This window comes from Protopterus annectens, chromosome 1.part1 (assembly GCF_019279795.1).
Source record: "Protopterus annectens isolate FY-2018-M chromosome 1.part1, PAN1.0, whole genome shotgun sequence".
NCBI lineage: Eukaryota > Metazoa > Chordata > Ceratodontiformes > Protopteridae > Protopterus > Protopterus annectens.
In genome coordinates, this window is record NC_056726.1 from 1,373,444,797 (window position 1) to 1,373,461,514 (window position 16,718).

The 16,718-nt window shown below is 36.3% G+C and overlaps 1 protein-coding gene across 1 annotated transcript in view; it reads left to right on the top strand.

Moving 5' to 3' along the window:
- Positions 1–16,718, top strand: part of DCC (DCC netrin 1 receptor) — a 2,283,601-nt gene that overhangs the window by 2,088,998 nt on the left and 177,885 nt on the right. Inside the window, exon 21 of the mRNA XM_044089014.1 lies at positions 2,775–2,807. Within this exon, the coding sequence (XP_043944949.1) occupies positions 2,775–2,807 (33 nt within the window). The remainder of the gene's footprint in view (positions 1–2,774; positions 2,808–16,718) is intronic.

The following is a 16,718-nucleotide window of genomic DNA, read 5'->3' on the forward strand; positions in this document are numbered from 1 at the left end:
TTTGGTTTCTTTTGAAAGCCATGGTGGACTATTTGTTTTTGTTCTAACAGAGCAGGGAGTGGGCTGGGAATCAAGGATGATAAGGAATTTTGTATTGAAGTATCTGCTGCTTCTTCCAGTGGAAGTTGTTTTACAACTGACCAGTTGCAAGCCTTGAGCTCATGTTGGAAATTGGTGAGGTTAAAGTTCAGTTTGTTTCTTATTGTTTGCATATATCGTATGCCATATCTGTATAAAACCAAAAGTAAAGGGGGAACAGAGGTTCAAAACAGAAACATACTTTAAATATTGCACTTATAAAAAACACAGAGTTGCTGGAATAATGGGACTTTGTGATAGCATGCATTTTCTAAAGTGCCAGTGGGTATGTACATGAGAGAGAGAGTGAGATCGATGGACCAATGGCAGTAAAGAGGTTTGAATACCTCTTGACCTTTCATCTCAAGAAATCTGGATAAAGTGTGAAATAAAGGGAGAACAAAAGCTCAAAAATAGAAACAGATCTTAAATGTTGCTCTTATAAAATTACAAAGTAGCTTAAATAACAGGATTTGTGTTAACATGAAATTTCTGAAGGAAATAAAAATCTAAGAGTAAGATGAGTATATCGTTATTTAGTGACTTCGGTCCCCAATGACTGGCAACAAACCACACATTTTAAGAGTAAGAGACCAAAAATTTAAGTAAATATCTAGATATATTTTTAAATGATATATTTTGGATGTAAAATGCTTTCTCCAACACCATTTGCATATACTACAGCAACTTTGAAACACTGGGCAGAGGAACTGTTTTACATCAAAAATATATATAAAAAATTAATATAGTAACAAAAAATAACTAAGGAAGTAAAACACAACAATTTTACAGACAGCCCATTCTCTAAGTGCAATAATGCCCCCCAGGATATGTGTTGTCAAAATAACACCCTTCCAGTGGTGTAGAGGCTTTCTGCCTGTGGTGTTAAGCCTCAGAACATCCCTGGGTAGGTGTTACTTCCATAATAACACACATCAACACCTTCTGGGCATTATTGCTTATGTAACATCAACAACAAAGTGAAATGTCATTGTAGATTCCTGCAGCGGTAGCGTTGTTGCCTCACAGCAAGAGTTTCTCCCGTTCGATTCTCGGCTTGGGTTGGGAGTGCCGTCTGTGTGGAGTGTGCATGTCCTCCCCACGGTCGAGTGGGCATTCGAAAGACATGCGTTGAATGGGCGTGCCTTCATTGAAGGTTGGGCGTGGGGCTGGCAACTCAACACCATAAAACTAACTGCCGATCATTAGCGGAGTTCCGCTGTGGCGACCCCTAACCGGGAAAAGCCGAAAGACAAACAACAACAATATATAAGTACAGGTCAGCCCCATATGATGTTTCCTGAAAAAATGTGATGGGATAAACATATGAATAAATAAAAAAATAAATAAATAAATAAATAATAAAAACATTTTAAGAGTGCAAGAATACATGCACTACATTTATTAGACATTAATGGTATTTACCAGATATTTATCCATGGAATCTTTTTTTAAATTTTGCCATGCTTCTGAATTACTTTTTTCACCAGTTCTAAAAAAAGAAATGTGTTTTTTAATGTTGTTGACAGATATGTGTCATCAGGTTAATTTAATTAGTCCATATCTTTCAACCTTTAACCATACTCCAGATTATCATTTATTTAACTATTCCTACCATTCATTTCAAGATTGTCTATTTTATTATTGAAATCCATTCTGTGCCCCTCTACACTGTCTCTGCAAGAAATTGTGTAAGAATTCAAAGATTTATCTTTAATGTTACATTTTTATATTGCCCATTAATTCTGGCCCAGAATGCCATCTAATTTTCTTTACTTCATAGACTTCGTTCCTCAAAACGTGTTAATGTTTGCTTTCATACTTATTTCATTAATGGCTTTCACACGAGTGTCTTCTCTTAAGTTGTTCTCTGCATTTCCTCATATTTCTTATAGAACTGATTTGTAGCAATTCACAATCATCTCTAATCCCTCATTCCTTTGTTGAGCATCTGAAACTAAACTGAGATGTTTGTATGTAGTCACACCAGTAATATGTTTAGGGGAGTTAATACCATTACTTTCCATCTTGTTATGTCTGGAAAAGTATTCCGTAAACCCCAGACTTATACAATGCTGAGGATAACCTGCCATCCTGCTTCATTCATATCTCATTTTAACATTAACAATATGTTTCAGATATCTGATGAAAAATCAATCATGGTGTTTACAGTCATAAGAAAATCATTTCATTGTGAAGGACCTTTAAAGAAAAAAGTAGTAATTATACACCCAAAACGTGAGTTTCTTTTTGAAGCATCAGATAATTTGTTTTTTAGGGAATATTATACTGGACTCAGTTGGCATTCATTAGAAATACATTGCTGAACTGTTTTTTCCTTTTCTAGTGTATATTCTCAAAATGGATTCTATTTGGTTAGCCTCCATCCTTTAAGGAGACTCTACACATAGAAAGCACTGATCTAATTATCAGTAAGTGGTTTAAAGCGAGAGATTCTTTATCGAAAGATATCTTTAATAGTATGCCACTTTCACTGTCAGACTTAAAAAAATATCTAATATAAAATGCCTATTTTAGGTCTACACACTTCTTGTGAAGAATCTGACTCAAGTGAACTTTAGCTGCTGAAAGACAGTGTTATAATGAAAAAAAAAACGTAACTGTTGACTTGATGTTTCAACCTGTTACAGGTGCATTTGACTTTTAATAATATTGTTCTTTTTTTTGTTTTACAGTTGAGCACCCTGACAAAATGGCTAATGATCAAGGTACAGTGACCTATATCTGTCACATTTTTTTCCTACCAAATTAGCTTTGTGCAGTTTGGAATGATTTCAGCTGTCACTTTGCATTCTGTTTTTCATTTGGGCTATGTACCTGACAGGGCATGCATGATCATAGTAATTAATCTTGTTAATGAAGTTCTGCTCAATCACATCTACTGCCTATGCAGGAAAGATGTACATTTGCGTGTAAGAAAATTGATTTCACTTTTGTTTTCCCTTCCTTTCATTTTTTTTAATATCTAAAGTACTTACTGAAAGAAAGGTACTTCTTGTTAGATACAAATTAACTTAGTTTGGCAGCATTTTAACATTAAAATAACTAAAGATGGCATACTTCTATTTTCTTCTTTAAACTTTTAATTGAATTAGACTATGGAGCATCTTGCATCTTAAAAAAGAACTTAGAAATATTTATCATCTTTACAAAGCACCATCCTTAAGTGCTTGATTCTGAGTAAAATATCTTTAAGAATGCAGATATAAAACTGTGAGTCTGAACAAACTTTTCTATATGCTGTAACAGGTGCAAAGCTTAGCATACATATTCCAGGACTTGCTATTGTTACTTGAGTCTCTACTATCATATGGTATGAAATGTTAGAATTGTGAAGTACACATCCAACCATATACAGATAGACACTTAGCTTTACCTGCCTGATAACATATATACACATACAGACCAATGTGTAGCTGTGTATGGATCATCTGTGTGTTTTTTAATAGACATCTGCTATTTCATTTCTTTGGGGGTTAATATTTGGAACACTTCAGATTATACAGCTCTAATTAATTTTTTTTCTTTTATGTTGTCCATCTCCCAGACCTGCATTATTCTTCTAGCAATACTAGATATTGTACTCATCTGTAACTTCCTCATTTCCAGCTTTTATGTAGTTGCCTATTAATCTGTAGGGGTCTTATCTTGTGTTGGGAAGTACCTAATTAGTGCACCTATCTTTGCAAATGCACGAGGGATAAGAACTGAGTGGTAGTGGACCACCATGCATGGCACACTTTAGAATTTCTGTGCATTGAGTAGCATCTCCCCCTTTCCCAACATGTTCCATGCATGCTCATCTACATGAGTTCTTACCATGCTGTCTTGGGTGGGCATGCGTCTGCATACTTATGATGAGAACTACCTCGCTAACATGGCCTGGCAAGGTTGAATGTTATACTTGGTGTATGTGTGTGTGTGTGTGTGTGTGTGTGTGTGTGTGTGTGTGTGTGTGTGTGTGTGTGTGTGTGTGTGTGTGTGTGTATGTATGATGAGAACTACTTCGCTAACATGGCCCAGCAAGGTTGAATGTTATACTTGGTGTATGTGTGTGTGTGTGTGTGTGTGTGTGTGTGTGTGTGTGTGTGTGTGTGTGTGTGTGTGTGTGTGTCTGTGTATGTGTGTGAGTGTGTGTGTGTGTGTGAGTGTGTGAGTGTGTGAGTGTGTGAGTGTGTGTGTGTGTGTGTGTGTGTGTGTGTGTGTGTGTGTGTGTGTGTGTGTGTGTGTGTGTGTGTGTGTGTGTGTGTGTGTGTGTGTGTGTGTGTGTGTTGTATGCTGTGTACCTCTTCCACCAGAAGGTGCCAGTCCATCTCCCTCCCCCCAACATGGAGCTACCCAAGTTTTGGCTGCTTACTGCCATTCAACCTCACTTGATTTTCCTACAGCTACAGTACTAATGAGTCTCATGTCATGTGGTCACAGAGTTGGTGATCTCTAATTATACGTTTTTATTGTATATACATAGAGAATGGTTTCACTTCATTATCTCAAATTACTGAAATCTTGAAATTCAGTAACCCGAGACTATGAAGTCGAATCATTCACAACACCAAGACTCACAATCCCGAATCACACAATCACAGACATACATACCCCATACACCACTTAACATACACACCATTCCACCCACAGCACACAACCCTGCACTACATATAAGCAGGGGGGCAAGCCCCCTTGCACCCCCCACACCCCCCCCACTTATATATACCAACTCCGAGGTCACACATAACATAAAGAAAAACAAACCACATACCACGCCATCCTCCACTCGCTCGCACACAAACACACATCACACATACACAAACACCGACAAATCCAACATTCACACTTACACCTACCTTTCCTTAACCACACACACAACGTACAAAAACACACACAAACACTCACTTACCTGTGATTTCAGGCACAATAACACTACACACAATGTACCGGAAATGCATAAGCGCGGATTCGAGATACTCAAATTCGCTGTTATGCACTTTCGGCATTCTGGTTTTCAACTTCATAGTCTCAGGTTACTGAATTTTGAGATTTCAGTAATTCGAGATTATGAAGTATTTACTGAAATCTCGATCATATGGTCTCGACCATATGAAATTCGAGATTTCAGTAATTTGCTTATGTGAAGTGTTCCCATATATATATATATATATATATATATATATATATATATATATATATATATATATTTTTTTTTTCTAAACTTGAAAGTGTATTGATTACAGTAATTATCACCAGCTCACTAACTACACATAATCCTTGAGTAATATATCAGCAAGTAAATCAATTGACTATAAAGCAGTATGATGGAAAGAAAAAAGAAAAGTATGTCCACGTATATAGAGACTAACAAAAACTGTTCTGTTTTAGAGTTTGTGTTGGTTATGTCTTTTGCTCTTAACAATGTATATCAGTTCCAATGTCATCTGTTAGAGGTTTCTAATGTTTAAAAATAATTGCCGATAAAGTGGTCAGCAAGCAGAGAAGCCAAAGTTTTCAGTGGCACTGAGGCCTGTTGCACTGGAAAGGTCGTGCAGAACTCAAAACATCTTATTAAACACCTCTGGAATAAGCTTCCTAACTGCATTTGAGGCTGTCTCATGTGCTTTTTACCTATATTCCATAAACCATGGGACAGCCACAGATGATACGTAAGCAATTAGAATTTCTATGTCTGCATTTCCAGCAAGCTGAGTTCGTAGATTCCTAAGTCTACTAGAGGGTGCATGGTGCCAAAAGTTAATCTTTTTAATGTGTATAAAGATTAAAGGTGTACTGCTCTTCCAGACTTAGCCATTGGAGCACATCCTGCCCATTTCAGTAGGCAAACTGGTCTTCCAAACATCTCTTCTTGTTTCCACCTGTCAAGGTCAAAGACCTGTTCTCTACAACTATCCAGGACTCTATAAATTTAGAAAGGAGTCTAGTGCTCATCATGAGCTTTCAAGTATTCATCTTGTAATTGTGTCTAGTAGCAGATGAGATTTATCATTTTGGCTAACTAAATGCAACAGCTAGAGATATTGCCACAAAAGAAGGCATTTACCTGGATTGAGATTATGGCAGTCTTTCTATGAGAGAGGAAACAGTATAGCTGAGGTGTAAGTTCCTCCAAAAAAAAATACCTACTCAGTCCATTCCCTATAAATGATTGGAGACTTATCAACTTAAGCACTGTCAGAGTATGAAATGGGTTTCCAAAGATTAGTCTTGTCACTCTACAAACCAATTTGGGCCAGAAGGTGTGCCATTCTTTTTTCCATCCCCCTTTGTCCCCATTTTTCCTATGGTCTACAAATGGGAGTGACAAGCCATGCTCTCTGGGCATATTACATTTAGAGAGAACCCACAATGGCCAAGGTTTGCTCTAGCTTGTACGCATTGTACTGTGTCCATTATTTGGGTATATTTCTGAAGGCTGGAGAGTCCCAGTCCTGCAAAGCTTTTGTGTACCTTTAACTTTTTATGGCTATTTGGGTATGTTTGCCATGGCATATGGTATGTATTTGGTCTCACTATAACTTAATGGTTGTACCAAGTCACTCATTGTGAATAAAAATTTGGGAATAACGCAGATCCAAACTTGTGCTGTCTTAATTTATAGGGGAGATGTAATTTCCTCTGTGCTTTCATTTTATCTTGACTGTGGGACAGAACTTGACTGAAATTTAACTGCTGCATAGCAAGGAGCGACTGAGTGACTAACATTCCTAAATATTTATGGGGTTTGTCACTGTTATTCCAAAAGGAGATAAATCTAGATTGCATGAACTGACACATCTCATTTAGTGGGTATAGCACTGTCTTAGACCAGTTTGACAGATGAGCTCAAGCAGCTGTCAAGATCGTGGCGGACACTAAGAATTTCTTGAACATTGCAGAGTGGATCTGTCACCATTAGCCACAATCATCTGCAAACCAAGTAATGATAAATATTTCCCTCCTTGGAGCTAGAATATGGAACAACTTTCTTCCTGACCTCAGACTACAAAACTATACACCCTTTTTCAAGAACCTACTCAAAACATACCTCTACACCAATCATCTATGCAACTGTAAAGGACCTCCCTAATGCCTCACCCACATGTTGTGGTATATTCTCCTCTGTCGCTGGACAACACTTGTAAAGTGCTCTAACAAAGCCTTTCTCTCCCTCTCTCTCTCTCTCTATATATATATATATATATATATATATATATATATATATATATATATATATATATATATAAAATATATGTGTCTGTGTGTGTGTATTATATATACATATATATATATATATATATATAGATATATATATATATATATATATATATATATATATATATATATATATATATATATATATATATATATATATATATATATGGGATCCGGACACATGCTTGACTTACATATGTCCGAATCATAAAACATCGAACACACATACACGAAAGCGCTTCCATGTATGTGTGTCTGTTTCGTAGATTGGACTACAGTACAGGTAAGGGAAAATTCCCTTTTCCCCACTGTAGTGCAGTCTCGGAGTGAGAATATTAAAGTAGGGGAGGTGAAACATAGATTTTTTTTTTTGAACTACACATACATGGAAGCGCTTTTCGATGTTAAGCGCTTTAGTGTATGTGTGTTCGATATTTTGTGATTTGGACATATGCTAGTCGAGCATGTGTCCTAGACCCATATATATATATATATATATATATATATATATATATATATATATATATATATATATGTATATATATATATATGTATGCGTATATATGTGTACACATGTGTTGTATATATATTTATACTTAATATATACTCTTTTACATTAGGGAAATGCCTTGTAACACTCTACCCATGTTCTCTATCTATGCTCACTGTATATATAATACATTATGTTATTTGTTTGCTCATCCCAAAATGGGCAATGTTCACATATGGTATATCAGTTGCTGAAGCTTCTACTACCTTTCACTGTAACCATGTAATATTTTTCACTCTTAATTTTTACTGCATTCATTTTGTAATTGTATTTCTGTAATTTGTTTGCTATTACTTTGTAACTGTATGGAACTTTTTTCCCCAGGACTCCGCTGAAAATGGATACTTGTTAACCAGTCAGACTATCCTGGCTAACGAATGTTAAATAAATAATAAATAATACTCCAGTGTGTTTACTTATGCATATAGATACATGTTGCTATTGTGTCAGGTGTTTCAGGCTTTGTACTTTGGATATAATTCATTAAACTAGTAACAGCAGGCAGAAGATTGAGCCTGTGATTTACAGTTACTTTGATAACACCTGTGGAATTTAATTGTCACAGATCACATAAACATACATCTAGGTCATTCTGTAGCTAGAGACTTGTGTTTTATAGAGTAGTCATGCAGTAGTCTGAAATATTATTCAGTCAGAGTGCTGCAAAAGACAGGCTGTTAAATGCATCTTGTCTCTAGTGTGCAAAGAGATTATTATTTTGCTTCATGTAGTAATATTTCGTAGGCCTCTTACAGTAGTGGATTTACAATCCCTAAAGTTTTCTGCTTTGAGATGATTATTTCCTTTTCACAAATGGAATTGATCCTGAGAGTCCATGATTATTTATAGATCATGCAGGGATTCCAAGTTATTTTCCCTGTATTATGAAAAGTGCAAGGGCTTGACCCTGCCTCCTTATGATGTGTTACTTTATTTTTTTATCGGATATATGTTTTGTTTTGGTGTATTGATCCTTCATGAAAATTAGGTAGATGAAATGCAATACATTTGTTGTATTTCTCTGTTTCGGTTAACTTCTGCAGAATACATATTTTTTTTCTTTTTTAGTAACTTTACTATTTATGTTAATTCTTTATTCAGATTTAACAAAGAAAAATAAATAAAGGTTGCATAGCCATTCTTGTATTTCTCTTGCAATTAAAATGCAGAGGTAGCATCCCATCTGTTTATAAACATGATTTTTATGGGATACCACTCATACTAGAAAATGATATTTCTGAATAAAAATGGCCTTATGAAATGTTTCATATATATTTTGTTTCGGGTTTTGCAGTGTTTATGCAGGAAAGTTACAGATTAGATGCTTATTTATGACGACATAGTCTATAAAAGGATAACGCGCTACGGCTCTTCTCTGCATCTCTGTCCCAAGCAATAATTGCATATTGCAAACTCGTTCCAGCTTTGCCATTTGTATACTGATGTTTTCCGTTTTCAAACTATATAGCACTGCATTTTGTGCTCATTATGTTTCCTGCATTTACTGGATACTTTTTTTAACCTTCACACCAGCACAAAAGCGTATTCAAAACACTTTAGTAATACATTTATTTTGCTTTGTTTTTTATATTTCATGACATAACTGTCCTACCCCTTTACTTGAATTCAGTGTGTTAATTTTGATTAGTGGCTTATGCAACACCCTTTTCTTTTCAGTGATAAAATCACTGTAAAAAACAGGAACAGATGTGTGATGTTTTGCACATGCTCAGTACTCTGCAGCTGTGCAACAGAAATGGGTACATTAACTTTTCCCTACCTACATATGCATAGTACACAGCAATGTACTTTCTCATAATAATCAGTATCAAAATTCAACCTGATTGTTACTTAAAAGTTTACAAATGTTGCTTTTTCTAAGAACGTGAAACCACATTACACATCACAGTAAAGAGTCGATTATCCTGAACGTCAGTTATCCAAAGTGTCAATTATCCGAACCCAGCCTTCCAAAATTTTTGGGTAGGAAAAATCATAAAGTCTGAAAATATAAATGTTATACGTATTCACTTGTGTGTGTTTTTTGAGCTTGTACCTTTCGTGTATAAAAATATTCTTTATTGTTCACTGGAATCACTGAATGGCTGAAAAGTGAATTCCTTGTGTGCAGAAAAAAACAAGATTTTAAAAGTTTTTTTATCTGGTTCTATTATATATTTGGTTATTCGAATAGTTAGATTATCTAAACTACCGTAGGTCCCAATTAGTTTGGATAATTGACTCTCTACTGTATTCAGAACATTCCATGTAATAATGGAAATCATGTGTGATATGCACGTGGGCTCCATGGCTAGGCTTAAAAAGGCCATTGTGGTTTTTTGCCTAGTAAACACCTATGAACCTATGTTTTGTGTAGACAATTGATGTATTATTTAATTAGAATTTGATTATACAGCATTCTATTGAGACGTCTTTTCCCATTTTCCACAGAGTATTCCTAATGGCAGAACCAGATCTTAGGTTTGTTAGCGTCACATCCAGCTTGTACTGCCTTCCTACATTTAGCTCTTGTTAAATAATTCCTAATTATACCCCTTCATATGTATCATAATTGCACTTTCTGAAAATAATGCTATTCTGCATCCATATTTGAAAATCATCACTGATACAGCTCTGCACAGGCTCTTATAATTGTTTGTCATCCAAGTAAAAGAACTTCTGGCCTTCAAGAAACCTGATTGTGGTAACAATGTGTGAATTTTATTTATTAGAATTTATTTGTCTTTGTTGACTGGGAAATGTCTGACTGGGTAAAACCCATTTTCAGCAGAGGCTTGAGGGTAAAAGCTCCACATTTAAGTTACACATGATGCACATTTACAGTGGATATAAAAAGTGTACACAGCCCTGTTAAAATGCCAGGTTTTTGTGATATAAAAAACGAGACCACAATAAATCATTTCAAAACTTTTCCCACCTTTAATGTGACCTATGACCTGTACAATTCAGTTGAAAAATAAACAAATCTGTTAGGGGAAAAAATATAAAAAATAAGAAACGTACAATAAGCTGGTTGCATAAGTATGCACACCCTTAAACTAACACTTTGTTGAAGCACCTTTTGATTTAATTGCAGCATTCAGTCTTCTTGGGTAGGAGTCTATCAGTATGGCACATCTTGACTTGGCAATATTTGCCCACTCTTCCCTGCTAAAGCACTCCAAATCTCTTAGATTGCGAGGGCATCTCTTGTGCACAGCCCTCTTCAGGTCAACCCACAGATTTTCTGTTGGATTTAGGTCTGGGCTCTGGCTGGGCCATTCCAAAACTTTAATTTTCTTCTGATGAAGCCATTCTTTTATTGGTTTGGATGTATGTTTGGGGTCATTGTCGTGTTGAAAGGGGAAATTCCTCTTCATCTTCAGCTTTCTAGCAGATGCCCGAAGGTTTTGGGCCAAAAGTGACTAGTGTTTGGAATTGTTCATAATTCCCTCCACCTTGACTAAAGCCCCAGTTCCAGCTGAAGAAAAGCAACCCCAAAGCATGATACTGCCACCACCATGCTTCACTGTGGGGATGTTTTTCTTTTGGTGATGCAAAATGTTGTTTTTGCACTAAACGTACCTTTTGGAAATGTGGTCATAAAGTTCAGCCTTGGTCTCATCAGACCATAACACATTTTCCCACATGCATTTGGGAGACTTGATATATTGTTTTGCAAATTTTAGCCAGGCCTGGATATTTTTCTGTGTAAGAAAAAGCTTCCGTCTTGTAACCCTACTCCATAGTCCAGACATATGGAGAATACGGGAGATTGTTGTCACATATAGTACACAACCAGTACTTGCCAGAAATTCCTGCAGCTCCTTCAGTGTTGCTAAAGGTCTCTTGGCAGCCTCCATGACCAGTTTTCATCTTGTCTTTTCATCAGTTTTGGAGGGACATCCAGTTCTTTGCCAACGTCACTGTTGTCCCATATTTTCTCCACTTTTTGATGACTGTCTTCACTGTGTTCCATGGTATATCCAATGCTGTGGAAGTTTTTGTGTACTCTTCTCCTGACTGATACCTTTCAACAATGAGATCCTTTTGATGCTTTATAAGCTCTCTGCGAACCATGGCTTTTGCTGTAGCAGGCAACTGAGTAAATGTCAGGAAAATCCTACTAGGACAGCTGAACTTTATTTGGGGTTAATTACAGTCTCTTTAATTGATGGCGGGTGTGTACCCAAGAAGACTGAATGTTGTAATTAAATCAAAAGGTGCTTCAACAAAGTATTAGTTTAAGGGTGTGGACACGCAACAAAGTATTAGTTTGCACACTTATGCAACCAGTGAATTCTATGTTTTTTATTTTTTATATTTTTCCCCATAACAAATTTGTTTTTCAATTAAATTGTGCAGGTTATAAGCCACATTAAAGGGTAGAAAAGTTTTGAAATGATTAATTGTGGTCTCATTTTTTTCATATCACAAAAAAATGGCATTTTAACAGGTGTGTGTAAATGTTTTATATCCACTCTATAATTGCAGGGTCAAAACATCTGTACACAAGCTTATTTACATGATTTTTAATATTTTTTAACACAAAAAAGAGAGCTATTTACATAAAATGGCTAATTATTGAATAGACAATTAAAATCCAATAACCGTTTATGTATTTATCATGTGATAGCTGCAGAGAAAAGATACTATTTTCTAATTCCTTTAATATATATTACAATTGTCTTTGAAATAAGTTGATGACTATATCCCAAGTGTAAAGGAAAGATTGTTGCATAATTCTGGAAGACATCTTACAATATATCCGTCCTTTTCATATCATTGTTACATATTTTAGTGTTTGTTTTGTCATATCACCCTCAGCAGTGCATTCCAGGCATAGACATTCAACCTGAACGGGATCTGACGTTGCTTTACTGAACAGGGAAAAGAAAACTCTATGCAACTTTTAAGAAATAGAATATAGTGAGACTTCCTGAAGCTAGTAAGTGATTGTTGGACCTTTGCAAGCATTTTTGGATAGATTCTTCAGGTAGAGCACATTTATCCAGTGCCATAGTTGTGACGTTAGGTTTTCCTTCTATGATGCATGAAAGGATAACAAATAATTATAGAAAGTTTCTCTGGTAAGGAATCTGTGAGCATTCAGTTAGCAGCTTACTTTATCTGTATGGAACTGACTATAAGGATTGTGGAGGGACATGCCTCTCTTGATGAGGATACTATATGCTGCTCATCATTAAATCACTGCTGCAGTAGCCTAAGTTATGTGAAACATCTCACCAAGGGATTGGACCAGCTAGACAGCTTCCAAAGCTTTAGGGCACCTTTCATGTGCCCTAGGCAATGCCAAGCATAAGGGAAGCAGTAAGGAGGCAGTGACCATTGCGTAAAAAATTTCAGAACTTTCTTACTGGTGAACAGTATGCTCTTTCACAGGCATCAGGTGATCGACAGTTAGCTAGCACTTCATCAACAGTGGGCAGATGAATTCCCCATTGGGGATTACCTTCATGTCTTTTAATATGATGGAAAATATTTTATGTTCTGTATAATATTTTTATTTTTGGGCAGTTATACTTTTTTTGATTGTTTGTCATGCTAAGTTGTTTACTTCACAGCAATATTTTAATACATATCTTATCTGAAGGAATTCATGCATAAAACTGTGTTATACTGATAAAATATTATCAAAGCAAACTATTTATTCTGTCAGGGTTTACGAAAGATCCTTTGGAGCTGTGCAAACCACTTAACAGGTACTTTACTTTTTTTGGCTATAAGCCGGACTTTACTTCCTCTGGGAATTCCATACATTTTGGTTCATTTTTGCTAGGAAAAGTATACTGTTTATATATTACTTTGTTGCATACGTCTCAGCTGTCCAGATTTTTGCAGAATGTCCAGATTTTTGCATCAAATTTAATTTTTCCTGGTGAATCACTGGGATGATGTGAGAAATGAAATCACTAAATAATGACATACATTTGAGTTTCAGACTTCATATCCTTTAGAAAATGTATTGTAACACAAACACTGTAATTCTAGCTACTCTCTAAGTTTATAAGAGCAATATTTAAAATCTGTTCCTGTTTTGGGGTCTTTGCCCCCCCATTAGATCAGGCTTTGTCCAGATTTCTTGGGCTAAGAGGTTGAGAGGTATGCTTTGTTGTGAGGGTCTACAGAAAGTGTGTATGGTGCTTGTCACTAAAAGGTTATTCTCAGAAATGTCCTCTTTTTTCTGAAAAGACATCACTGGCTTTTTGGCTCTGCTATTCTCTTGTGAGACTACATATAAATCTAGAACAGGGACTAATGTCTCAGTAAGACTACTGATCCCTCCCTGAGGCACAAGAAGAAAAAGTGTCATTAAAGAGGCTTCAGTTTGCATGCCTGTTTCCTCTGTGTCACCCTCTGATCGGCCTGTTTCATTTTTTCTTTTCTTTTGCTCCTTGGAATGCTATCATGGAACTGACGTCATGTCATCTGTGGCTGTACAGCTGACATTTTGGAGAAAGAGTAGATCAAACTTACAGGCCTCTTGGAAGGTACAGAGAAGTACAGCATTGCTGTACCACACTAAAGATCCTCTTTCCTGTGTAGCAAGGATGTGTTGAATCACTCTTCCCTGTCGGGGGGGGGGGTCTCACAGGATGATCAGGCATACATCTAAACATATTTCTGAAGCAGAAAACTGTTGAACTTAGCAAAAAGGTTGTTCAAAGTATCTCTGTGTCTAAATGATAATAATCCTCCCCATAAGAAAGAATTGTGATTCCCAGTATGAGGAACAGGATTTAGACTGGGACAGTGTTTCTCATACTCCCTAATCCCAAGGTAGGGATTCTGACTGTGTAAAGAGATTTTCTTCAGACTACCCTCCTGAAGAATGGTCTTTTTCTAATACCAGTGCCAAAATGAGGGTTTTTTTGTTCACAGGGAACAAAAATACATGCTTGAATCTCAACAACAATATTATGATTTATTACAGGTAGAATTTCCTCAACTAGTGCCTGTTCCTCTGGCCCTTCCAACATTAGGGACATATTTTTGCAGCCTGTACTTTCCTTGGCAGTTAGACAACTATTCCCCCCAAAAATAAGATAAGTTGTATAAAGTGCATCAGTCCCATAAGTTTATTTTTTCTAACCCCAGGGCAGAGCACACAATAATTTCCTTGTTAAATTCAACTTTTACAAGATGTCTTTCATCTGCTAGCCTTAACCCTTCTGACAAAAGGCTTTGTAAAAATGTTTATTTTTCCTGCACCCTGATCTTTAAAATTGCAAACTGTCAGACACAGATATCTGTTTGGTTTGCTTCTTGTGATAATTTAAACAATGTAATTGCTTTGCTTCCTCTTTCATATGTTAAAATGTCTATGTGCTGTGTGGTATCTGATGTCACTGCTGTGATGGCTTAGTGGTTAACTACTGTGACTACAGTGTACAGGGTCCTGGGTTCAAGACCTGCAAAGGCTATTTAGGTTGGGAGGGTGGCCTAATGGTTAAGATGTTTGCCTTACAAACACAAGGTGCAGGGAGTCTCATAAGGGATAGTTGGTTAGGTTTACAATGGCTCACAAGGGCAGTTAGCCTAGTACTAACCTATGAACCTATGTATCTCAGATAGTCATTCCTTAAAATGTGCTTATGATACTGCTGATGTTGTGCCAGAGCTGAAGCCGCTGTCTCTGTCTTGAAAAAGATTTACTTGTTTGCAGTAGTTGCGGTCACAGGATTTACTAGAGGATGTTAAAACTGAAATTGTAAATGTTCCTCTGACTAAAGAATTGCTATTTGAGCCACCTTGTGTTGAAGTCCATAAAGGATTTGATGAAAGCTGAAAGTTACTTCAGGGTGTTACTCAGATTTTTCAACTTTCCTTTCTTAAATATAATACAAGCATTTATTCAGGAAAGTCAAACCTCTTTTAGGAAGCAAAACAAACAATCTCAACAAGGTTCAAACAAACAAAATTAAAAAAAAAACACAGTGACAGGAGGTACAAGAAAGAAAGAATGGTGGTTTATCCCTAAAAGCAAGACTGACTGCATACCCTCTCATGATTTTCCCCTTCCCACCATGGCAATCCAGTGAAGCCTTCTCAAAGTTTAGGTCTCCATTTACCTTTGTGACACCTGACCACTTCAAACACTTAGGTACTAAGAATCATTCAAAAAGGAACAACTGACACTGGGACTCTCTCCTCATTTTCAAGCGATCCTTCCACATTCATCTAGTCAAATTGGCTGTTCTGAAATAGATGCTGTCTTAAGGAGTAATTGAACCTGATCCCCCAGATCAAAAGTTGGAAACCGTTTTATTCAACATTTTGTTTTGGTGTCAAAGACAGAAAGAACCTGGAGACTTGTTTCAAACCTTCACATCATCATTCAAAACTTTGAAATTATTTCCCTACAATCTGTTACCCTTATTCATCCTTCCAGTTTTCTAGTAACATTGATTTTGAAGGATGTTTATCATGACATCCCAATCAAAGACTATTTCAAGCACATGTTTTACTGTTCTGTGTCTTGGTTGCATTTTCAGCTTACTGTTTTGCCCTTTGATTTATCAACAGCTCTGAGAGTGTTTACAAATTGTCTGTCTCCTGTAATAGCCCGCTGTAGCTTGGAGGACATTCACATTTTCATTTATTTAAATGACTGCCTGATTTTTTGCAGATTCCTTCACAGCTTGTCAAGAATCTCTGGCTTGAGTAATGAAATTAATTTTCAGCCTGGGATTTCAGGTGAAAGGAGAAATATCTTCTCTCACTCCTCCTCCTCCTCTCAAGGTAGTATTTCTAGGATATCTCCTAGATACAGCACTTATGATGACATTTCCTCTGCAAGACAAAGTTGAGAATTACAGGTACAAATTTCTGATATTTTCAAACCAGA